Source organism: Dicentrarchus labrax, unplaced genomic scaffold, assembly GCF_905237075.1.
Source record: "Dicentrarchus labrax unplaced genomic scaffold, dlabrax2021, whole genome shotgun sequence".
Classification (NCBI taxonomy): Eukaryota; Metazoa; Chordata; class Actinopteri; family Moronidae; genus Dicentrarchus; species Dicentrarchus labrax.
Genome location: NW_026136718.1, coordinates 10,482,314 through 10,503,461, shown reverse-complemented (window position 1 = coordinate 10,503,461; position 21,148 = coordinate 10,482,314). Strand labels below are relative to the sequence as shown.

At 36.7% G+C, this 21,148-nt stretch overlaps 1 protein-coding gene across 1 annotated transcript in view; it reads left to right on the top strand.

Moving 5' to 3' along the window:
- Window positions 1-1,436: 1,436 nt before the first annotated feature.
- Window positions 1,437-21,148, top strand: part of LOC127350649 (E3 ubiquitin-protein ligase rnf213-alpha-like) — a 46,166-nt gene continuing 26,454 nt past the window's right edge. The window contains 21 exon segments of the mRNA XM_051377469.1: window positions 1,437-1,555; window positions 2,315-2,512; window positions 2,694-2,874; window positions 3,212-3,267; window positions 5,998-6,157; window positions 6,563-6,697; window positions 7,137-7,235; window positions 7,319-7,441; window positions 9,063-9,246; window positions 9,399-9,563; window positions 10,503-10,655; window positions 11,589-12,202; window positions 12,657-12,813; window positions 12,897-13,114; window positions 13,399-13,536; window positions 14,410-14,559; window positions 14,728-16,009; window positions 16,847-17,031; window positions 17,203-17,346; window positions 17,522-17,637; window positions 17,639-21,098. Coding sequence (XP_051233429.1) covers window positions 2,334-2,512; window positions 2,694-2,874; window positions 3,212-3,267; window positions 5,998-6,157; window positions 6,563-6,697; window positions 7,137-7,235; window positions 7,319-7,441; window positions 9,063-9,246; window positions 9,399-9,563; window positions 10,503-10,655; window positions 11,589-12,202; window positions 12,657-12,813; window positions 12,897-13,114; window positions 13,399-13,536; window positions 14,410-14,559; window positions 14,728-16,009; window positions 16,847-17,031; window positions 17,203-17,346; window positions 17,522-17,637; window positions 17,639-21,098 — 7,899 coding nt within the window. The 5' untranslated portion in view covers window positions 1,437-1,555; window positions 2,315-2,333.

Sequence of the window (21,148 nt, the reverse complement as noted above, 5' to 3'; positions counted from 1 at the left end):
TAATGGTATAATCGAGATATAGATGTCAGATAAGCTATTGTATAGTATATTGTCTCATTCTCTGTATCAAATTAGCTGCACAGTATCTGCTAATATGTATTGTATGTAAAATCGTTTACTGATTATTTGAATTTTGGTAGTTTAGGCTCAATAGTCAATGTCAGTCCACTGCATCTAACATTACAGAGTAACTAAACCTTGACTGAGGGACAGACTGAGATAATTATTGTCTTATTTTAAAATGATGTGTGGCTATGAGGAGTGCCATCACGCCAGTATATTGTCTGGACTGGGGGCCAGAGACGTTACTGCTGCTGAAAGCACAAGTTTCATTTTGTGCAACCACATATAAATGCAGGTTATCTTTTCCAGGCAGTAGTTTATAAGCCCGGCTGCCCTCTTGTTGTTTATCAAATGTAATACATAGTTCTATTACACCCTTAATTTAGTTAGGAATAAAATAACGGAAGTGTCTTGAGGACACAGACAGACAGAGAGCTGAACTGTCAGCTGTAAGTGTGGACAGAGATGTTAACGTTACTGTTATACTGAAGAAAACTCATTGTTCCCACAATTCACTCTCACTCTTTTTCTGTCAAATAGTCTGTTCATCGTCCCGTTAAAGTCGTAAACACTAATACCCGCTTTGACATGAGCAGGAGATGGGGTCCTTGCTCTGATTTTTACATATGGTTTGGCGTACCATTTTAAAGCCTTCTGTCCAGTTGTTAATCTGTATCCTAAACTCATGAATTTCACCTTTCTTGGAAGAGGACAGATAGAATGAGAGTTCAAATGTGTGTCTGTTGTAAATAGTTGAACAAATTCAAGGATAAAGCATCAAAAAAGAAACGTGTAATTACTATTAATTTTGTACTGTTTGACTTTCAAGGAGAGTGGCACCAGTATGATGATGTGATCCATCTGGAGCTGAAGAAGAATTTCTTGCCTGGGAGATATTCGATCAAAGAAGTTGTAGTGAAAAAGAGAGACCTAGCTGGCAGAGTGATGCTGGATATCATCTTTGACCTTCTTACAACTTGGAATGAACCAAATGTGGACAACTTCTTTCTCCTGCTACAACAGTTCTTCTATACATACAGCTATCCTGTACTCCATGATGGCAGGGAAAGGCCGTGGGAATTAGCATATGGCAGTAAACAGGTAAACAGGGATTTATTCTAGAACAGCATATGGTCCCCTAAAAATGTATGGAAATTGAATTAATAAAAAACTGTTTCCAGTAACAATACCATCCGAATATAAGTATTACACGCTGGTTATTAATTTCTTCCATTGCTTCTTCTAGGTGGAAATCTTGCTGAGATGTGCTCTGAATGAATACATAAAAACACAATCCCTCAGCTCTGAGAAAAAAACACCTGACAACCCTGCAAACAGGAATTGTCAGTTTGCTCATTTACTATAAGTATCTGAAAGACGACGTGATCGATCAACTACCTAGTCTATGTGATCTTCTTTGCCTGCCTTATAAACCACAACACCATTTCCCCCTTTTCTGGGAAAACTTTGCAGGCCCTTTAGCGAATCAGAGGTAAGAGGTAACCAATGTCAGTGGTTTAAGTTAGCCTAAAATAGTAAATGTTACAGATTATAATAATGACAATAAAGATTATAGTTGAGAGATGAGTAATAGAAAAGTAAACAAGAAAAAATAATAAAAGCTAAATGGAGGGTATTGGTCCCACAGTGGATAAATCTATATACTGTATGTCTTGAACTGTAGTTTGAATGGAGCTAACGGAACCTTTCACAAGTACTGACTTACACAGTCAATGTACTTCTGCTTTCACGCAATGTAAAGATGTCAGCTATATCTTAAAGGTCCAGTGTGTAAAACTTCAAACTCAGCTATACCCTTAAAACCATGCAAACCATTGGCCTTGTTTGTCAAAAGACTGTATTAATCCTGCAACACCCCTTGTGGCAGTAATGCATCATTTCATTGCTTACCAAAAACAGTGTCATTAAATAAAAAGAGAAGAAGAGAAGATGAAAGTGTTTTTCAATTGTTTTGACACTTCAGTGTAAATGCTGAAAACTAACTTTACTAACTTAACTTGCTGAAATTGAACTTTTACACATAAACAGCAATAGCCTTGACCATGAAAGTATACAAAATACATTTTGCTTATAGTGTTGCATCCAATACAAATCTGACACAATTTACCATATGCCTCAACAACATATAGAGTACAAACAAACCCTAAGGATGTATATTATAACTTTTCAACTTCTACTTTTTTCCTCCTAAATATAATGAAACTAAACACCAACTTCCCCACTGGTATAGAGTTGCTGATGCTGTTGAGATGATGTGCAACAATGCTAGACAACACCATATTGAGAAGTGGGTCTTGGTCATCCCTCTGGTTCACCTACTGAAAGGAGAAAGTAAGCCATTCGAGCCAGTTCCACCTGTCTTGAATCCACAGTTTGACTCCTGGACAGGCTTGAGGGGGAGCAACGTCTGTACGGACAGTAATGCAAAGTATGGAAGCATTTCTCTACTATAAACACCTAAGCACATGTACAGACCCTTTTGAAAGACCTAGAGTAAATGTTGATGACATTATGTTGAAATTTAGTTAAATTCATTGTCTGTCTTTTTATTGTTATTATTTTTTACCCTCACCACCTGGTAATAACTAGCAACTCTGTTTTTGAATTAGTGTGATCCAGATCATAAAAGGCCATGAATATCTGGCAAACATTGATCGTCTTCTTGTGCACTCTTGGATGTCTCTGCTGCCTGCACATGATTTAACAAGCTTCTTATCCAGTATGAGGGTTGAGCTCCTAGACGTTCTTCAATACATGCAGTTCAATATTAAATCTGGAACAAACTTCATGGTATGTATCATTAAAGCAGCTGTAATTGTTTTTTAGGATTGTGTATCAAATGACAATGTTAAAACAATACGACCATATGAAAGGGGTTGCTTATAGTGATGAACTTCTGAATTAATAAGAAATTAAGAACTATCACCTGACTCTGTTATTTGTTAAGCTGCATAGTCCTCAGATTTACTGTTCTGTTTCATTCTCCACCCTCATAGCAGTGATTTTGGCCAGTCAGAAAGCTTGCTGTACACTACCTGCAATGTATTGCAGATTCATAAATAAGCTACCACTTATCAGAATCACTGTATGTCTTTAAATTACATGTGTTATATCATTTGAACAACAGGTTTTCAAAGAATTGGCATCTCAACTCATTGACAGAGAAAGCCATGGCAGCAGAAGGTAAAAAAAATAATATGTCACTGTGACACACTGTGTTGGGTCATATTACTTTGAAATGTTATCAGTTACTCAATACAAATTACATATGGGGCTAAAACAGTAACATCATAAACAACTGTTTATTTGTGTGCAACATATTTCACTCTCTCTTTTTAGGGACAGAACTAAAACCAGAGCAGCCTACGTTTGGTTATTGAGAGCAGTTAGAGCAAATTAGTTTTCCCACTATGCGTGTCAAGACTGAATATAACTTTCCTGTGGAATAAAATAAATGTAACAGCTGATCAGCACTTCTGATTGGTATTTATAGAAACCACCGATCAAACTAATTAGAACGAATATCGGCCAGTAAAAAAAGTTTTATAATCTATTGGATTACAAAACATTTATTTAATCTGAATACTTTGGATTACTTGAAAATCAAACATTTCTAAAAAAAAATGGACACAGCCAGAAAAATGTGAGTTCCAAAATATTCTATTTTCTCTTTAAACATCAAAACATTTTCATTTCATTTAGTTTATTCAGCATTTATAGTTGCACAAATCAAATTAGAAAGTTTCTCAAGACATTTTGAGCCTGCTTGAATGCTTGGTATCCCGAGAGAGAGAAGATACAGTTATTGTTTGGGAATTTATTTTGAAAATAGTATATCTGTAGTTTCCTGTTAAAATACATTTACTTTCTGGGGATTTTTGAAAAAATAGTTGCATCCCTTGCCTCCTGTTATGAAACCATTGGGGTCTTTATTTTGTAATAAATCATCCTGTTAAAATACAGTTACTCTATGGGGCTTTTATTTTGACAGAAGAGCTTCAGCCATTCCCATTAAGATACAAATACTGTTTAGGGCTTTTATTTTTGTGAGAGGAAGTGGCGATGCATCATCTGTCTTTATATGTGCATGTCTGTGTGCGTGTCTCTTAGTGAGACAAAAGATAAAATGTCTGACATTAAAAGTGGATCAATTAGAGTAACCCGTCGTGATAGATTTTAATTAAGTCAGCTTTGATCATTTAACCCCAGCAACCAGCTGATCTCAGCTGCTTAAAAATAGTCCATCATTAATCCACAAATCAGAGCAGAGGAACATCAGGTGTGTCTGTGTTACTGAGACAGAGGGTACATCTTAAGTCTCCTATTTGACATTTCCTCACTCCCTGATCCATGCTTGAACCGAAATCTTGTAGGCTGTCCCAAAGCACTTATTTGTGCACTGAGGGTCGAGGATCAAGGATCGGAGGAGCTATGAGCAAGGATCCACGGGAGCAGCCTTCATGGTCTTTTACCGACCGACAAGCCCCTTTATTGGATATCAGTTATTTGACTTGATGCTGCAGTTCATCAGACTCAGCACCGTTTAATATGATCATATTAATGTAAAAAGAAATTACATAAAAAAATCGACATCATATTTTACATAATTTATCGTAATTTCCATTCAGTCACATGAGGCTCAAAATTCTTGATTCAGGTTTGATATGAGTTACGTCATTTTAATTTTCCCTGAAGCATTTAGCCTAATAAATACTGATATACATGGAAAGGTTTAAAAGACACCATGGTCATATTCTGGGTTATTAAATAATGAATTTACAATCATAATATTTAAATGATAATATAAAGGCATTCTGCCAGTAGAAAATATTCCTGTGCCTCTTCTGTCGGGCAGCGCAAGCTTGTCTTTATTTATTCTGTGTTGTGGATGTAGCCTATGAGTGTTTTCTTAATTTACAAATGAGGATGCTTTTAGTAATTTTAAATGTTTTTTATGCACACATTAATGTCAGTGCAGCAAATATCATTGAACAGCAAAATTTAAAAACTCTCCAGAGGAAACAGAGGATATATCAGGAGGACTATTTTACTCTAAACAATTTTCCTGTATGAACCTGGACCGTGTGTAGGAACTTTTGGAGATGTAAAATAACACAGAACATTAATTAACATAAGATCTGTCGGCGTGCCAAAGATGTACCAATCAATGCAGCTGCTGTCTCTCTAATGGGAAGAAACTTCACAATCCGTCTGCTATTAATCACAATGTTATCAATGCTATTTTTTCATCACTATAATACAGGTTGTTGTTCATGTGCAGGCGTTAAACAGGTAACAGGCTGCGATTAGTACCGTTAACATGTGTGCAGACAGAAACTCCACCAAAAGTCTAAATAGTTGTTAAAGCTGGCTGACAGCAGATCCAGCTGTGATCAGCTGTTGCCACCATCAACCGTTATCGTTTCATGTGACATTACAGTGGAAAGGACGTCTCAATTCTCTAAAAACACATTTGCTCGTTCTTTCTTTCCTTCTCGTTTTCAGTTGTTCAGCTTCTATACACTCTAATGATGGTACCACACACTCTAGCTCAGAAAATCCCATCCATAAGCAAACAATTAGGCCAAAACTGTGTGCAGTTTTTAGCGATTCGCACAAAAAGTTGCTAACAAAACACATAGTGCACTTGGGTTGTCGACCATTCAGAGGCTGTGTTCCTGAGTTGTCGACAAGCTGTGTGGGCATGTGTGTGGCAGCTCTGATCTCAAACACACATTGCATAATGGAATAGCATGAGATTTACCCAATTGCTATATCAAGATTTATTTTTTATTTTTTGTGTAATCAGTTACTATCCAACACTGACAGTATCTGTGTCGTAATGTCTATGAATTTCAGTACATATCTTATTTTTATCCACAAACAACAATAACCAAAATATCTGTCCCATAGTTTTGATGACACATATGGAGAGTGTTGCCTGAAAACTGCAGCAATGCTTCTTGGTTCTATTTGCTGTCACACAACAAATCCAGACCACAGTGATGTTCCTATTTGCTTCCTTAATCTGGTCTGTCTGATTGCCAAGATATATGATCCCACCTATTCCCAGGTAAGACTCACTTCAGTCTGTTGGAGAGACCACACCTTTATGTATCCATACTAAGTCATAGTAGAAGCTTGAAATGCTTGGAGCAGTTCACAGCAACAGCTTCAATCTTTTATTTTGTCTATCATATATAGAGGAAAAATATATTTAGACTGATGGTTTGATAAATTTGGGAATGTGTTGTGTGTTGTGTGTTGTGTGTCCTAACTCCAAACATTTGAATGTCCTCATTAAAAGCAAGATACACTGCAAAGCTGAAAATACAGACCTTAGTAAGACCTTAGTCTTAATGCTTAAATGCAAGAAGAAGAAAAAAGGACTATGTTAAAGTTGATTGTGTAAATTGTATTATGTAAAAGAAATTCAAAACATAAAGATGACCATAGTAACTTGTAACTCCTGTTTAAGTCAAGAGAGCGGATTTATGAAGAGTCAATCGGGGAAGCATTACAAACAATGACGAAATGGCAGAGACAAACCTTCGGAAACAAACTGCTTAAGGAATGCAACCGTATGCAGTTTTTTGTACCCCGTGAAATTACGGTAAGCAGAAATGAATAGCACTAATGTATACTGCCCTACAAAGGCAAACCGCAGTAACTACAGTTTTTGGTAAAATGGAGCTATGACTCAAATTGAGCTTGTAAATGTCTGTTTTTATCTAACAACACATTCTCTACATTTTCAAAAGTTCATTCTTGCTCTATATAGAAAAAACCTAAAAAAAAAAAATATGCAATTTCCACATTTTTGGGGTCACAAGTAAAATAATTGTTAATGATTTTTAATACATGAAAAGTACTAAATAAACATATCTGTTGTTCTGCTTACAATATAACGCATTTGGCTAGACAGTAAACAAAATGTTATTGTTAACGTAGTTTGTGGTTAGCCTTTGTAGTGAAATATTGGTTGTTATCTGTTATACTTAAACTGTTACATAGCTGACCAACAATTAAAAATTCTTCTGTTTCTTTTTTAGGTATGGGAAAAGTTACTCTCATTATCCTTCAAAAATGATGAACACACATCATTCTGGAGAACCACTTTCATGGCGGATTTTGAAAGAAAACTAAATAAAGTAAGACTGGATTTGTGTTTGTCTTAACATGATTACATTTGCATTTGAGGAAAAACAACTGAGGACATGTGCTTGTGTGCTAGGAACAGCCAGTGGATCAGATTGGAATATACTGTAGCAAGATGGAAGAACTGAGCAAGACAAGTCCATTGCTATGCAGTGCAATGGAGAAATGTGCATTGGAGGCGATTGAAACGATTTGTCAGGTAATATTTTGATGAGGGTGAAAAAGCTAAGTTAATAAATGCTTTGTCATCATATAATGTAAATGTCAGTGCTTAAGAATATATTTCATGAACAATTACTATGAAGCAGTTTATAGCTGAATTTATGTGTATGTATGTTGGTGTGAATTTAGATTAATGGTGCCAAATTAAAATTAGTTAGTTGCATGTAAAGACAGTGTCTGTGTGAAGCATACCATTAACTAACATCATCTTAAGGCAATATTATATATAGTGTATAGAATTTATAGATTATAGATAGATAATAGATTAGATTTCTATTATATTTGTATTCAATATTTTGTTTTATTTTATTTTACTTGCTATTTGTATTACATTCCCCTATGCTGCTGTGCCTAAGCTTGATTTTTTTCTATGGGGTATCAATAAAGGAACATCTTATCTTATCTTAAGTAACTTTTACATTACTTTTAACTAGGGATGCTCGATATTGGCTTTTCTGCCGATATCCGATTTTCCGATATTGTCCAATTCTCAATTTCCGATACCGATATCACCCGATACCGATATATGCAGGCTTTTTACACCAAAACTGTTAGGTAACAACATAACATATCTCCTATTGTGGAATTATATCAAAAAGGACACGCAAGCAGATATTTGTTTGGTATGATCCGGTTTTAAATTTTAATGTTTTTCCACCAGATTACATAAAGGTGCATACACATACAACATAGCTAATAATAAATATACAAGATACAGCTCATGACAATGTGCCCTTCCAATTCAGATTACATAGGTCTAATAAACATCATACAGAAAGTGTCCTTAATGTTTTTATCTGGATAAAAAAATGCAGCACCTTATGTTTCATATGTATAGGCTTTGCCTTGGCTTGGAAATGCTGAAGCCTACAGAACAAACATTGGTTATTAAAACCCGATACCGATAATTCCCAAAATTACATTTTTAAGTGAATATCGGCATCGACATCCCTACTTTTAACCCTTAATTTCTCTTATGAATTCACAGAGCTGTAAGCTGTTTTATTTTAGTCTTACTGTGGGCCAAAACATCTTTATTATATCTTAATGTCTCTGGTAAACAGGAGGATTAATGGTAAAGATGACCCACACGGATATAAACATTAATTGAGCTTTGCTACAGTACTTTGTTAAAAAAATTATTATTTTAAGAACAAACTGAACTGTCTTGGTCAACCATTTCTGAAGTTAGATCATAAACTGAAAAATCAACGTACCTGAAAATACATTTCATTAATTATAATTGTGTTATTTAATTTGAAAACATAATTAGTTACAGTAGTAGTTACCACCAACAATAGTGGAATTACGGTAACATGTTACTCCCAACACTGATGAAAACATACCTACAAATATTATATCTCATTTCTGCCAACAGATCCTCCAATTTTAGACACTGGATCTTTAATTAAATATTTTCTTCAAGATTTGGTACTTTCCTCTGATGCACCTATATGACTGTGAACTTTTTTCTCAATCTTCTTAAGAAAACATGACAGGAAAAACAATTTTGGCTGAAATTTACCAGTCTCTCCTGATGGTGGTGCAACATTGAGTATTTGTGCATGTTTTTTTTCATGCGATTTTTTTCTCTTTAGGATAAATCTGCTGTTTCAGCTCTATTGAAGAAACATGATATCACAAAGTCTGGGAAGTTGATGTCTGTTATTTTGCTGAAGACATGGCCCAAAGATGAGAATGGACATTACATTGAAGGCCAGGACTTGATATTTGAGTACCTTGTAAATTGGCCCATGGCCGAAACTGTCTTCCAAATGACAGGTAAATACTTTTAACGTATAATGTTAATAGTATAGTAATACCTAAAGAAAGAAAGTCTGTCATAGTAAAATGTTTTTGTAACTGCTTTTATTATTGGTTGTGTACATAGCTCATTTATTCATTTATACTTGTTTATGTTATTTATTTACTAGGAAAACTGATGGACAAATTGTCAGATGATGCGCAAAACAGGCTGACTTCTGCAAGTTCAGCATTAAAATCGGTGTCAGAGAAGTTCCTCAGTGGAGAGATCCAAATTAAAACTTTAAACCAAATACTCCAGAAAGAATGTGAATTTATAAACTTGCTGAAAATCGGTGAGTAAAATTTACTGTTTCTGTTATGCTCTTCTCCTCTCATCTTCTTTCTTATTTTTTTCTTCTTTATCTATTCTTACTCCAGCTTGTACCTATAAGGTGAAATTGTAATTCAGCTTCCAGGGCACATTGATCCTTAAGTTTGATATCATGAAATCATGAAAAAGAATTAGTTCAGTCTTCCTCAACTATATCAAGTGCATAAAAAATTATGAAATAAATTCAGTCCTCTCCATTTGTGTTGTAGTAGTATTGGAATGTGCTCATGACAAGGTACGTTTTATCAGTCTGTTTTCTGGGAATAATTGACACAAGCAGAAACCAGAAAACAAGCCGTTTTTTTCGTTTTGTCAAAAAAATGAAAATCAAAAGTTCAGCTCGTTTTCTCGTTTTCTCGTTTTTTTGGTTCTTACTTAACAAAACAAATTTACCACTCAATATCTTGTTTCCGTCGTTGGGCGGGTCCTCTGATTTGCTAGTGTGTTTCGTTGCCCTGTGCTCTTCAAAATAAAAGTTCTTCTGTTTGATAATGTCGGCAAAAATATTACTGTATTATAGACACTAGCAGACACAGAGAACCCCATCACCCACAGGCTCTGTGTTCATAATCCGGCTCAACAAAACCTAAAGCCCCGGTCAGAGTTAACCGGCTCTGAGCTTTGCGCTCTGTGCGCGTTCACATCAAAGGAGCTGCGATCGCGGGCTGCTGATTTCCTCACAGCCTGAGAGCTATGAGGAATACAAGTGATCACAACAAATTTCTGACAGCTGAACATTGCGTATCTGTTGACCTTTATCCATTTACAGTCAACAAATTATAAATTTAAATGTAAATTTTTCTTGTTGAAAGATATTTTATATTGTTTTCATATTATTATTTACTGACGGTGATTTTTTAATTCTACTACTGTGTTCATCTAAGTGCTTATGTTCTCCTAGATTGCCTCTGTGATGATGGTCGTTGTAAAGATCCAATAAACATTACAACATTACTGAACCTAAGAAAACAGGAAGCAGACGCTGTCCATTATGGGAAAGAACTGGTCGAGGGTCTTCTACAAATCTCCCAGGAGCTTCCAAAACATGTCAGAGGTAGGCAGCACTGGGAGACTCAGAGCAAAAATACGATTTCATATTGAAGTTTATTTTACAAACCTAGTCTTACGGTAAGGATACTATGTTATGGTGTAGTTCATTATCATGTTATTTCTTTCAGAATTATATATGTTTGCATATACTGAACAATTACTGGCTCCCGATTCAAATTATGATGTATGTAATATATCTATAATGTAATGTAAGTGTCGAGGCCACAAAAGCACATAGTTTGAATAGGGGTTAAACACAGTTAAAGTAAATATATTGTTCAGTTCATTTGAAATAGGCTATGGAGTCAAAAAGGCACTTATTTAGGGAAGGCACAAATCAAGACCAAGGGTAATATTGTACATTGAAGCCACAGCCATATTGATGCTAACTGAACTATAGACTATTGGAAGGGTTTGCAATTTTTTGTATTTTGTACTATATTTCTTTGCTATTTTCACTGATGTACGAAGAATTAGGATGTATTCACACCTGTTTCCTTTGGAGAAACTAAGAGTGTTTACCCACATTGCAAAGTGTGTGACAGTGATCCAATAGCAATAAGCACTGAATCATTGCTGTACAAGACGACTCCTTTTCATCCTTTCTCTGCCTGTTCTACCTGACCAAAACTATCAATAGACTCCCCTCACTTGTGAGTAAGGGGGTTGTTTGAACCAAGCTACTTTTCATCCCCTGAAGTAAAATCATACATTTGCCCAGTTCCAAGCCTGTGGTTTCTCTGCTGCTGGCCCTAATTCTGTTCGACAAGGTCAGGATTTCATTTGATCTGACAGGGCTTTAGTAATACTTGCTACTCTGTACATTGAAAGGGACCTGTGAAGAAGATCTTGGATTCTGATTGTACATTTAAGACTGAGAGGAAAATGGAAGTGCCTGTATATCCATATACATTCTTAATATATTTTTAATCCACAGTTGACCTCAAGGGGTTGGACAAAATACTTCATCAGAACATTGAGATGATGAATCTGAATGAATTTATGAAGGTTCACACGCTTGATGGACAGACCTCTCCTGCAATAGGGCAGGTCACTTTTTTTAACCTTTGTGATATCACTCGTCAAATGGCTTCAGAACTGCATGTCATTAAAGACAGTGCGATCTTCAAAATGTGCTGGAAAATAGAAGTGGAAGAGTTGTCAAAAGTGCAACCTGATACAGATGACAATGAACATCAAGATGCAAATGTGGAAATCTACACTCTCGACCTGGTCTACAGCAAAATATTCCAGAGCTGCTACAATAAGTATAAAGGGCTTTATGGTGGTCTGAAGAGTGGGGAACTGTTACTGGAAGAAATAGACAGCATCTTTGAGGACTATGAAGTGAAGCACTTGCAGGAAGAGTTTGACATCATGTGCAGAACAGATCCATCTGATAACAGAAAATGGACCAAAGAAAGAATTCAGCAGATTCAACATTATCATGAACTTCATCTCGCAATGGAATCTGCCAAAATCATCATGGATATCAGGAACACAATATGTCCAGAAGGAGACTTCAATGTACTGGATAAATTGCTGCAAATGGTACGTTTCCTAATAATGTATAGTTAGCAAAAGCAGATTTGTCTGATCTGGTCCTCACCTGTAAGACATTTACAACAAACCTACTGACATGGCTTCATTCAGTAGGGAGAAACTGTGAGGGATGCTTTTATTTGTATAAAATAAAAAAATATTTTCTGGATACACATGGTATCTGCTATTCTACTGTACACATTTTTGTGCTGTGCTATGATGAAATACTGAAATACTTCAGTACTGAAAACTACATGCATTGAAATGTGAAATGGAAATTGAAATAACTTGGACTAAACATTTACCCACAGTCCTATATCATTTAGATAAGAGTTTGAGGAAAATGTACTTTCTATAGTAATAAACCTTGATGACAAAGAGGGGGTTTTTTTTATAGCCATCTAAACTTGAATCATGAATCATACACTCAACAATAGTAATCATAATGTAATTTTTTTTTCAGAATCAACCTGACTACAAGAAAAGCCTGAATTGCATAGATGATACCTTCATAAAGGCCAAACAGATTCTGATGGACATTACAAATGATCGCAGGGAATGTCTTCAGAAACTCAGTCAGAGCCTAGAGTTCGTCCAGTGGGTTAATAAAGAACTTGAAGGTACTGTACAGTAGATACCATTTTTTGTTACCAATAGTTGAACACCATTATTTGTATAAACTTAAGGAAATTTCTAATTGCAGATATCAATGAGCTGAAAGTTTTTGTTGACCTGGCATCCATCTCTGCTGGAGAAAATGACCTTGATGTGGATCGAGTGGCCTGTTTCCATGATGCTGTCCTTGGTTACTCATCCATGTTGTATGGATTGAAACTGGACTCTGATTTTGAGGCCTTCAAGGAGTCATTGTCAAAATTGTGGAAAGCACTTGAAAATGACAGAAATATACCAAGAAAGCTGGTGAGATTCCACCCTTTATGTTACCACCATACTGTAACTAAATTAAAAACAAAACTAAGCACAATCTAAGCAAAACCAATGAAAAGTAAATCAAATCATTCATACATATACGTACAATACATTCAACATTTTACACAAATACTTTGGGAAAAGTAAAAAAATATGTTTCTTCAGAGGGGAGATAGGCTACCTAGTTTGTCATGCATGCCAGATCCTATTCAATCCAAAACATTAAAACACAGTCAGAATAATTTTCTTTGGTATTGTTTTGTATCTGATTTCAGCGGGATACTGCACGACATTTGGAATGGTTAAAGACTGTAAAACAAAGCCATGGATCTGTTGAATTTTCATCACTGTCCTTGGCTACATCCATCAATGAGAAAGGGATATACATCATCAAGGCCCCAAACCAGATAAAGGTAAATGGACTACGTGAAATTAATGCATACATTTTAAAGAACGGGACAAAATATTGTCAGTGAGATGAAAAATTATTGTGCTATCAATTGTGGTATTAAAGTGCAAAGACATCAGTTTTATTTCATAAAAGTAACTATGGATTGTCTTGTACAATTTATATCCTACCTCAAATAATTTGATGAAGAATATATAACAGTAAATATATTTTGTAGATTTTTTCTTTTTCAGTCGTTATTTGTATGTAATATAATTTTGTTTAAATTAGTTTTTTTGAGAAATCGTGTCATGAACCCAGTATTGTGAATTGTATCAAATTGAGTAGGTTTATCGCTACATCCCTGTTTGTAACAATTATTGTTAACGTTTCATCATAATACATTTTTTGTGATTTAATTTAAGGGTTAAATATGAAACTTTAAAAAATAAATATTCTTTGAACACTTGCTGCACAGATAATCAACCTTTGAAGTCGAGTGTGTTAAGATTTAGGAGGATCTATTGGCAGAAATGCAATGTAATATTTAATAATGATGTTTTCGTTACCTTAGAATGAGTCTTTTATATCTATAGACGCTATGGCTGCCATGTTAAACTGCAGTGTTTCTACAGTAATCCATAACAGACAGATCAAACACTGGCTCTAAATAGTCTCTAGTTGCAATCTGCAACTACACTGTTAGATGACACTAAATCCTACACACTTGTCCTTTATCTAGAATAATTTTACCAGTAAAAATCTAAGTATAAATTAACTAAATTACATTGGCTTTTCTGGTCTTGTGCATGTGATGATAGTTTTTAGGTCTAATAACTTCAAATAAACACTAATGTAGTCCATGACATATTGATGTTTCCCTTCCCTTTCCTTATAGTTCACTTTAGAGACTTCCCTGATGCTGGAAATTCAGGAAGAGAAAAACATGACATGCACCTATGAGGACCTGAAAGAGCTGCAAAATAAACTTATGCTCATGTCTGGAAGAGGGGAACAAAATCAGACGGAAGTGGAATGCTTCACTGAGGTGTTGTATATTAACTGTATATTTTTGTGATTGAAATCTCACATATCTCATATCACACATGGGTTAAGTCTGCAATCAGTGGGATGTTTAAAAGTTTTGTTTTAAAAATAATAATATATATATTTTTTTACATTGCCATTCATTTCACTTTATCGTCTCCATATACAGGTGTTTGACAATGTCCAGAGACTCGCCAAGGCATTCATAGACATTAATGCTGCGGGAAACCCACTCTTCAGGTGTTGGGAAGCTAAGATTTATTGCAAAACTCAGAGTGACCCATGCATCATTATGGAAATCAACTTTTGCAAGACCCTGCATCACATCCAAGTATGTGGAAGTCTAGTTGAACAACTTACAGCACTGTCCCAGAAAATGGAGTGTTTTCTTGACGACTGGAGGAACTTCATGGACAAACAGAGATCTGATCACTACTACTTAAACTACTTCACAGCAGAACAAATATTGTACCTGTGCAGTGTTTTGACTCCGACAAATGTTAATGTAGAAATAGAGGACAATGCTTTAATGATGTTCTCTTTTATCAAACCAAACTGCACAACAACAGATGTCTGGAGCACATGGAGAAGGTTTCACAACCAATTTGAACCTGGCAAAAAGACTAATGAAGATGTTTACTTTCAAAGTCACTTTCTCCACCAGGGTGACAGCAATATGTCTTCAGCTAATGTGAGTCACTTAACAGCCAATGATCCAGAAGACAAGGTAGACCAGACTGTTGGTTTGAAAGAACTGGAAGAGTTGTGGAATGGATACATGAAGAATAAGGAGATATTTTTTCATGACCTTTTGGACATAAGGAGTTTAGGTGTTCTGTTAAAAATGATGACTGTCACAGAAAACCAAAATGAAAATGAATTGGAAGCACCAATACTTTCAGAGACAGAAGACAATTCACTCAGAAGAATTCTTCCAAAAGGCCTCTCCCCAAACCAACCTAATCTCATGATCTGCCCACACGATGAGGTCCTGGCTTCAAGTATCTGCTTGTACATGACCACTGACCACGAGCAACTACCAAGTTATGATGAGGTTCTTTTGTGTACGCCTGCAACATGTTATGAGCAAGTGGAGCTTTTTCTGAGGAGATGTCTCACACCAGGGGACATTGGCCAGAAGATTTACACAATGCTCTGGGCAGACCAACTAACATATGATGTTAGCTGTGCGATGGAGGAGTGTTTTCAGAAACTGTGTTCCAAGTTTAAACATAATTACAGGCTAGTGATCTATTGCAGCTCTGACAGAGAGCACACTTACATTCCTACTGCATTCAGTCAGTTCAAAAGAGACTTTGTGCCACAAGAGCCATTGGAAAGGATCCAGAAGTACTTATCCAGGCATTACACTGTCCTCTCAGATCACAAGAATGCTGTGTTCAAAGGTGGCCACTCTGTTGGCATTGTTGCTTCCAGACGTGCAGGAGTTGGTGAGTCATGTGCAGTAGTTTTCTTTACTAAAGTACTAATTGTACTAATTTAGTTTCTGTGCCCATATAAGGGAATTCAGACGGGTAATCAACAATAATTAATCTGTGCATTTGTCAAAGTTTCTGCTGAAGATGAAGAGAATTTGCAGATTTTTTTTTATCATACATTCAGTTTGTCTACTCATTGGGATGTCTTTTTAAAACATTTGTGTGCTCCCTTCAAAATGGGTGATATGAGAGCAGTCTTATTGTAAATCTAAGGCCATTTACGCCTGACATTAACATGCATGTTGGCTGATCAAATCAAATGTGAACAGCACTAAATACGTCAGTTCACACCTTCATTAGAATGCGTCTTGTCTACTTTGAATTGCCACCACCTCCAAATGTGGTGTGATCGATTGCGTCTTTGGTGCATTCATACCTGTACTTTAGCTCTGTCCACTTGTGATCTTACTTGCCTTTAGGTAACTACTAGCATACCCAGTTTTAGGTTATGAATTTAAGTCATGTAGTACAATGCGTTAAACTGTGTCTGCAGTTTTGAAATATTTAACTATTTCAAACAATGATGCTTAGATAAAAGACTTTTATCTATGAAATAACCTTTAAAAGTACATAGGATTATTTCCCTGAAATCAGTTATACAGCTTTTATTATTGAAAACACAGAACAGAATCAAATTGATCTTGTTTTATGCCTTATGGGAACAAAATTGTCGCTTCCTGATTACATACATATACATACAATGAGATACATTGCATGAATATTCCACTCCACTTATTGATGCCATCATGTCAGTCAACCAAATTATATATTGTCATTTCTCTATTTTAGGCAAGTCATTGTATGTCCAAAGTTTGTATGAAAAGTTGAAAGGAAGTGTTGAACAAGGAACTGCATTTAAGAAGTGCATCCGACTAACTGAACATGAGGTTGATGACCAAAATGTTATCCAGGCTTTGTATGACACACCAAATGAAAAAGATCTCATGGTGTTTCATTTTGATGTCACATCCTCGGTAAGCAATGTTTATAACTTTATAAGTTCTTTGTAATTTTTTTAACAATGTGATTCTCATCCTAAAGATGGTCAAAATGTGCTTCATCCAATATAAGTCCTCATAATATATCAATATATTCCTAATAAGATTTGGATAAGATTTTCTAATAATGCACATTATAATACTTAGGTGCAAAAAGGCTTGAATGAATTCCTATTCAAGCTTTTCTTTTTGCGGTACCTGATGGGTTCAGATGGACGGATGTGGCACTGCAGCCACAAACACTTGTACATCATTGAGATACTGGAATCAACAAATCATCAGCCCAGATCTGTAAGTTCAGATTTACTGTTTGTGCATTTTTCATCTTATGTAATCATGTTAAATAATTATTTCATACTTGATTATTGATATTATTGTGGCATCTTTGTCCAGTGAAATGTGAAAACAGATTTTCAAATAACTAATGTGCATTCTTAACTGAATATATCTATTTGTATATGTTTAGGGACAAAAGGAAAACTATGCGTTCTCAGACATTTTCCCTAAGGTGTATTGTTGTCCACCAAAGGAGGTTATGGCTTTGGAAAGGAGGAGAGAGGAAAATGCTGATATGGAGAGTGACGCCCCCTCTCATGGATGATGAATGTTTTAGGAGTGAAGCTTATCAAAGAACATACCAGTACCTCACACGTTTTTACAACAATGACAATCTTGACAACTTCACATACCGGGGCATTGAAGGGACTCATGCAAAGTGTATTCAGATACTCTTAATCTACTGTGGCATTATAGATCCATCATGGGCAGAGCTACGTAACTTTGTCTGGTTTCTTAATCTTCAGTTAAAAGACTGTGAGGAATCAGACTTCTGCAAAGTTGAATTTGTTGGAGACACTCTTCGTGGGTTCAAAAACTTTGTGGTTGAGTTCATGATCTTGATGTCGAAAGATTTTGCAACCCCATCACTATGCATCACTGACCAGGGCCCAGGGAGGCAACACATTGACATCAGTGGGCTTAATGAAAGAGACTTGGCTCCATTCCTCATTAGAAAGAGGTGGGAATCTGAGCCACATCCGTACATCTTTTTTAATGATGACCACATGTCAATGACTTTCATTGGGTTTCACCTGATGCTCAATGACCAAAAAGGGGTTGATGCCATAAATCCTGTGACAAAAGAAGTAATAAGGAGAAACATCATGACTCAAAATCTGTACAATGGCTTAAGACTTCAGAGAGTCCCTTTTAATAAGGACTTTGATCAGCTTCCTCGAGCTGAAAAGATTGAGCATCTGTGCAGTGTGCTTGGCGTCAAGTGGCCAACAGATCCTGATGAAACATATGAACTGACCACAGATAATATTCTCAAAATGATGGCAATCCATACGAGATTTAGGTGTGGGCTCCCAGTCATCATCATGGGAGAGACAGGATGTGGCAAGACAAGGCTCATTAAGTTTATGTGTGAATTGAGAAGGTGTGGAGCACCAGCAGAAAACATGAAAGTGGTCAAGGTTCATGGAGGAACTACATCAGAAATGATACATGAAAAAGTGAAGGAAGCAGAAACTCTTGCAAGGACCAATAAAGAGAATCATGAATTTGATTCAGTTCTTTTCTTTGACGAGGCAAACACAACAGAAGCCATCAACAGCATCAAGGAAATCATTTGTGATAACTCTGTGCAGGGACACCAACTCAGCTCTCAAACAGGACTACAGATTGTTGCTGCGTGCAACCCTTACAGGAAGCATACAGACAATATGATCAAAAGGCTAGAGGCCTCTGGATTGGGCTACCGGGTCAGGGCTGAGGAGACTGACGACAGACTTGGCTCCATCCCTCTTCGCCAGCTTGTGTATCGTGTTCATGTGTTACCTCCCAGCATGATTCCTCTTGTATGGGACTTTGGGCAGCTCAATGACTCAACAGAGAAAATTTACATTAAACAAATAGTGCAAAGACAGGTTACAGCCAACTTGATTGAGGCGCATTATATTCCAAATATAACAAAGGTTTTATCAGAATCACAAAAGTTCATGAGGAAGAGGAAAGATGAATGCAGCTTTGTCAGTTTGAGGGATGTTGAACGTTGCATGCAGGTGTTTGTGTGGTTCCACAAAAATCATCCCATGTTTGCTAGGGAACTGAAAACGTTCCTTCAGGAGCAAAATCAGAGGAAGAAAAACGCAAACAAGTTTCAACCTGCTAGTGACAAAGTAATCTGGTCACTCTTGATGGCCACTGGAGTGTGCTATCAGTCCTGCTTGGAAGACAAAGGGTCATATCAGAGAACTGTCAGCCAGTTGCTTCCTCATGAATACAACACGAAAAGATTACTGCAGGAAATCCAACTCATGCATGACCTCCTACTCAATGGTGTACCCATGGGTAAAACAATAGCCAGAAACGAGGCATTGAAAGAAAATTTTTTCATGATGGTGATTTGTGTTGAGCTAAGAATTCCTTTGTTTATTGTTGGGAAGCCAGGGAGCTCCAAATCACTGTCCAAAACCCTAGTTGCAGATGCAATGCAGGGCCCTGCCTCACATTCCGAACTCTACAAGAAGCTGAAGCAGATACATCTGGTGTCTTTTCAGTGCAGCCCTCATTCCACTCCTGAAAGAATCATCAACACATTCAAACAGTGTGCCCGCTTTCAGGAAAGCAAAAACTTAGATGAATACATCTCAGTAGTTGTTCTGGATGAAATTGGATTGGCTGAAGATTCCCCTAAAATGCCACTGAAAACACTGCACCCATTACTGGAAGAGGGCTGTGTTGATGATGAGCCACAACCCCATAAAAGGGTTGGGTTCATTGGAATTTCCAACTGGGCACTAGACCCTGCTAAGATGAATCGTGGAATTTTTGTGTCCCGTGGAGATCCAAATGAGATAGAGCTCATCGAAAGTGCTAAAGGGATATGCTCGTCCGAAGAAAAGGTTCTTGAAAAGATCAGACACCTCTTTGAGCCTTTTGCAAAAGCATATATGACCGTATGCAAAGAAGGCAGGGGTTTTTTTGGACTGCGGGATTTCTACAGTCTGATAAAGATGGTATTTTCCATCACTAAATCCAGTAATGAGAGACCTACTGCAGATGAAATCACTGCAGCAGTCCTGAGAAACTTCAGTGGAAAAGATGATGTAGATGTGATGGGCATATTCAGGAAAGAACTCAGAGATGACTTTGCAAATGCCAGCATCACAGCCTATGATTTGGTCAATCAAGGCATCGTTCCAGATTGCCAAGTGGACCAAAGTCGTTACCTCTTGATTCTGACAAAAAACTATGCAGCGCTTCAGATTCTCCAACAGATATTTTTCTGTCACCAAATCCGTCCAGAGATCATCTTTGGGTCCAGTTTCCCAAAGGATCAGGAATACACTCAGATTTGTCGGAATATCAATCGGGTCAAGGTTTGCATGGAAACTGGACAGACAGTTGTACTGCTGAACCTTCAGAATCTGTACGAAAGTCTGTATGATGCTCTCAACCAATACTATGTGACCCTAGGAGGTCAAAAGTATGTTGATCTTGGATTAGGAACTCATCGTGTGAAATGCAGAGTTCACAAAAACTTCAGGCTAATAGTCATTGAAGAGAAAGAGGTGGTCTATGAGCAGTTCCCAATCCCACTGATTAACAGGTTGGAAAAACACTACCTTGACATCAACACAGTTCTCAGTAATGAGCAGAAGGACATTGCCAGACAACTACAGGAATGGGTTGGTGATTTTGTCTCCTTAAGTAGTCAACACTCGAAGACAAAGAAATATGTTCCAAGTGATGTCTTCATTGGCTACCACTCTGACACATGCTCCTCCGTGGTCTTGCAAGTAACAGAGAATCAAAGTGCTGAAACAGATGCTCAAACCATTCTGGACAAAGCCAAAGACATTCTGCTCAACTGTGCCACTCCAGACTCAGTTGTTCGTTTGGACGAAGCCAGACTTCCTGATGAAGAAAGGGAACATTTAATGAAAGAATATGTAAAAGAGGAGATGCACAGTTCATTGGGAGACTACATTGTCTATCACACACAGAAGGAACAGTCCCACTTCTTCTTCACTGAGGTAAGTATTTTTTACTTTTCTATCAATTTCAGGAAAAATCCTCCCCAAAA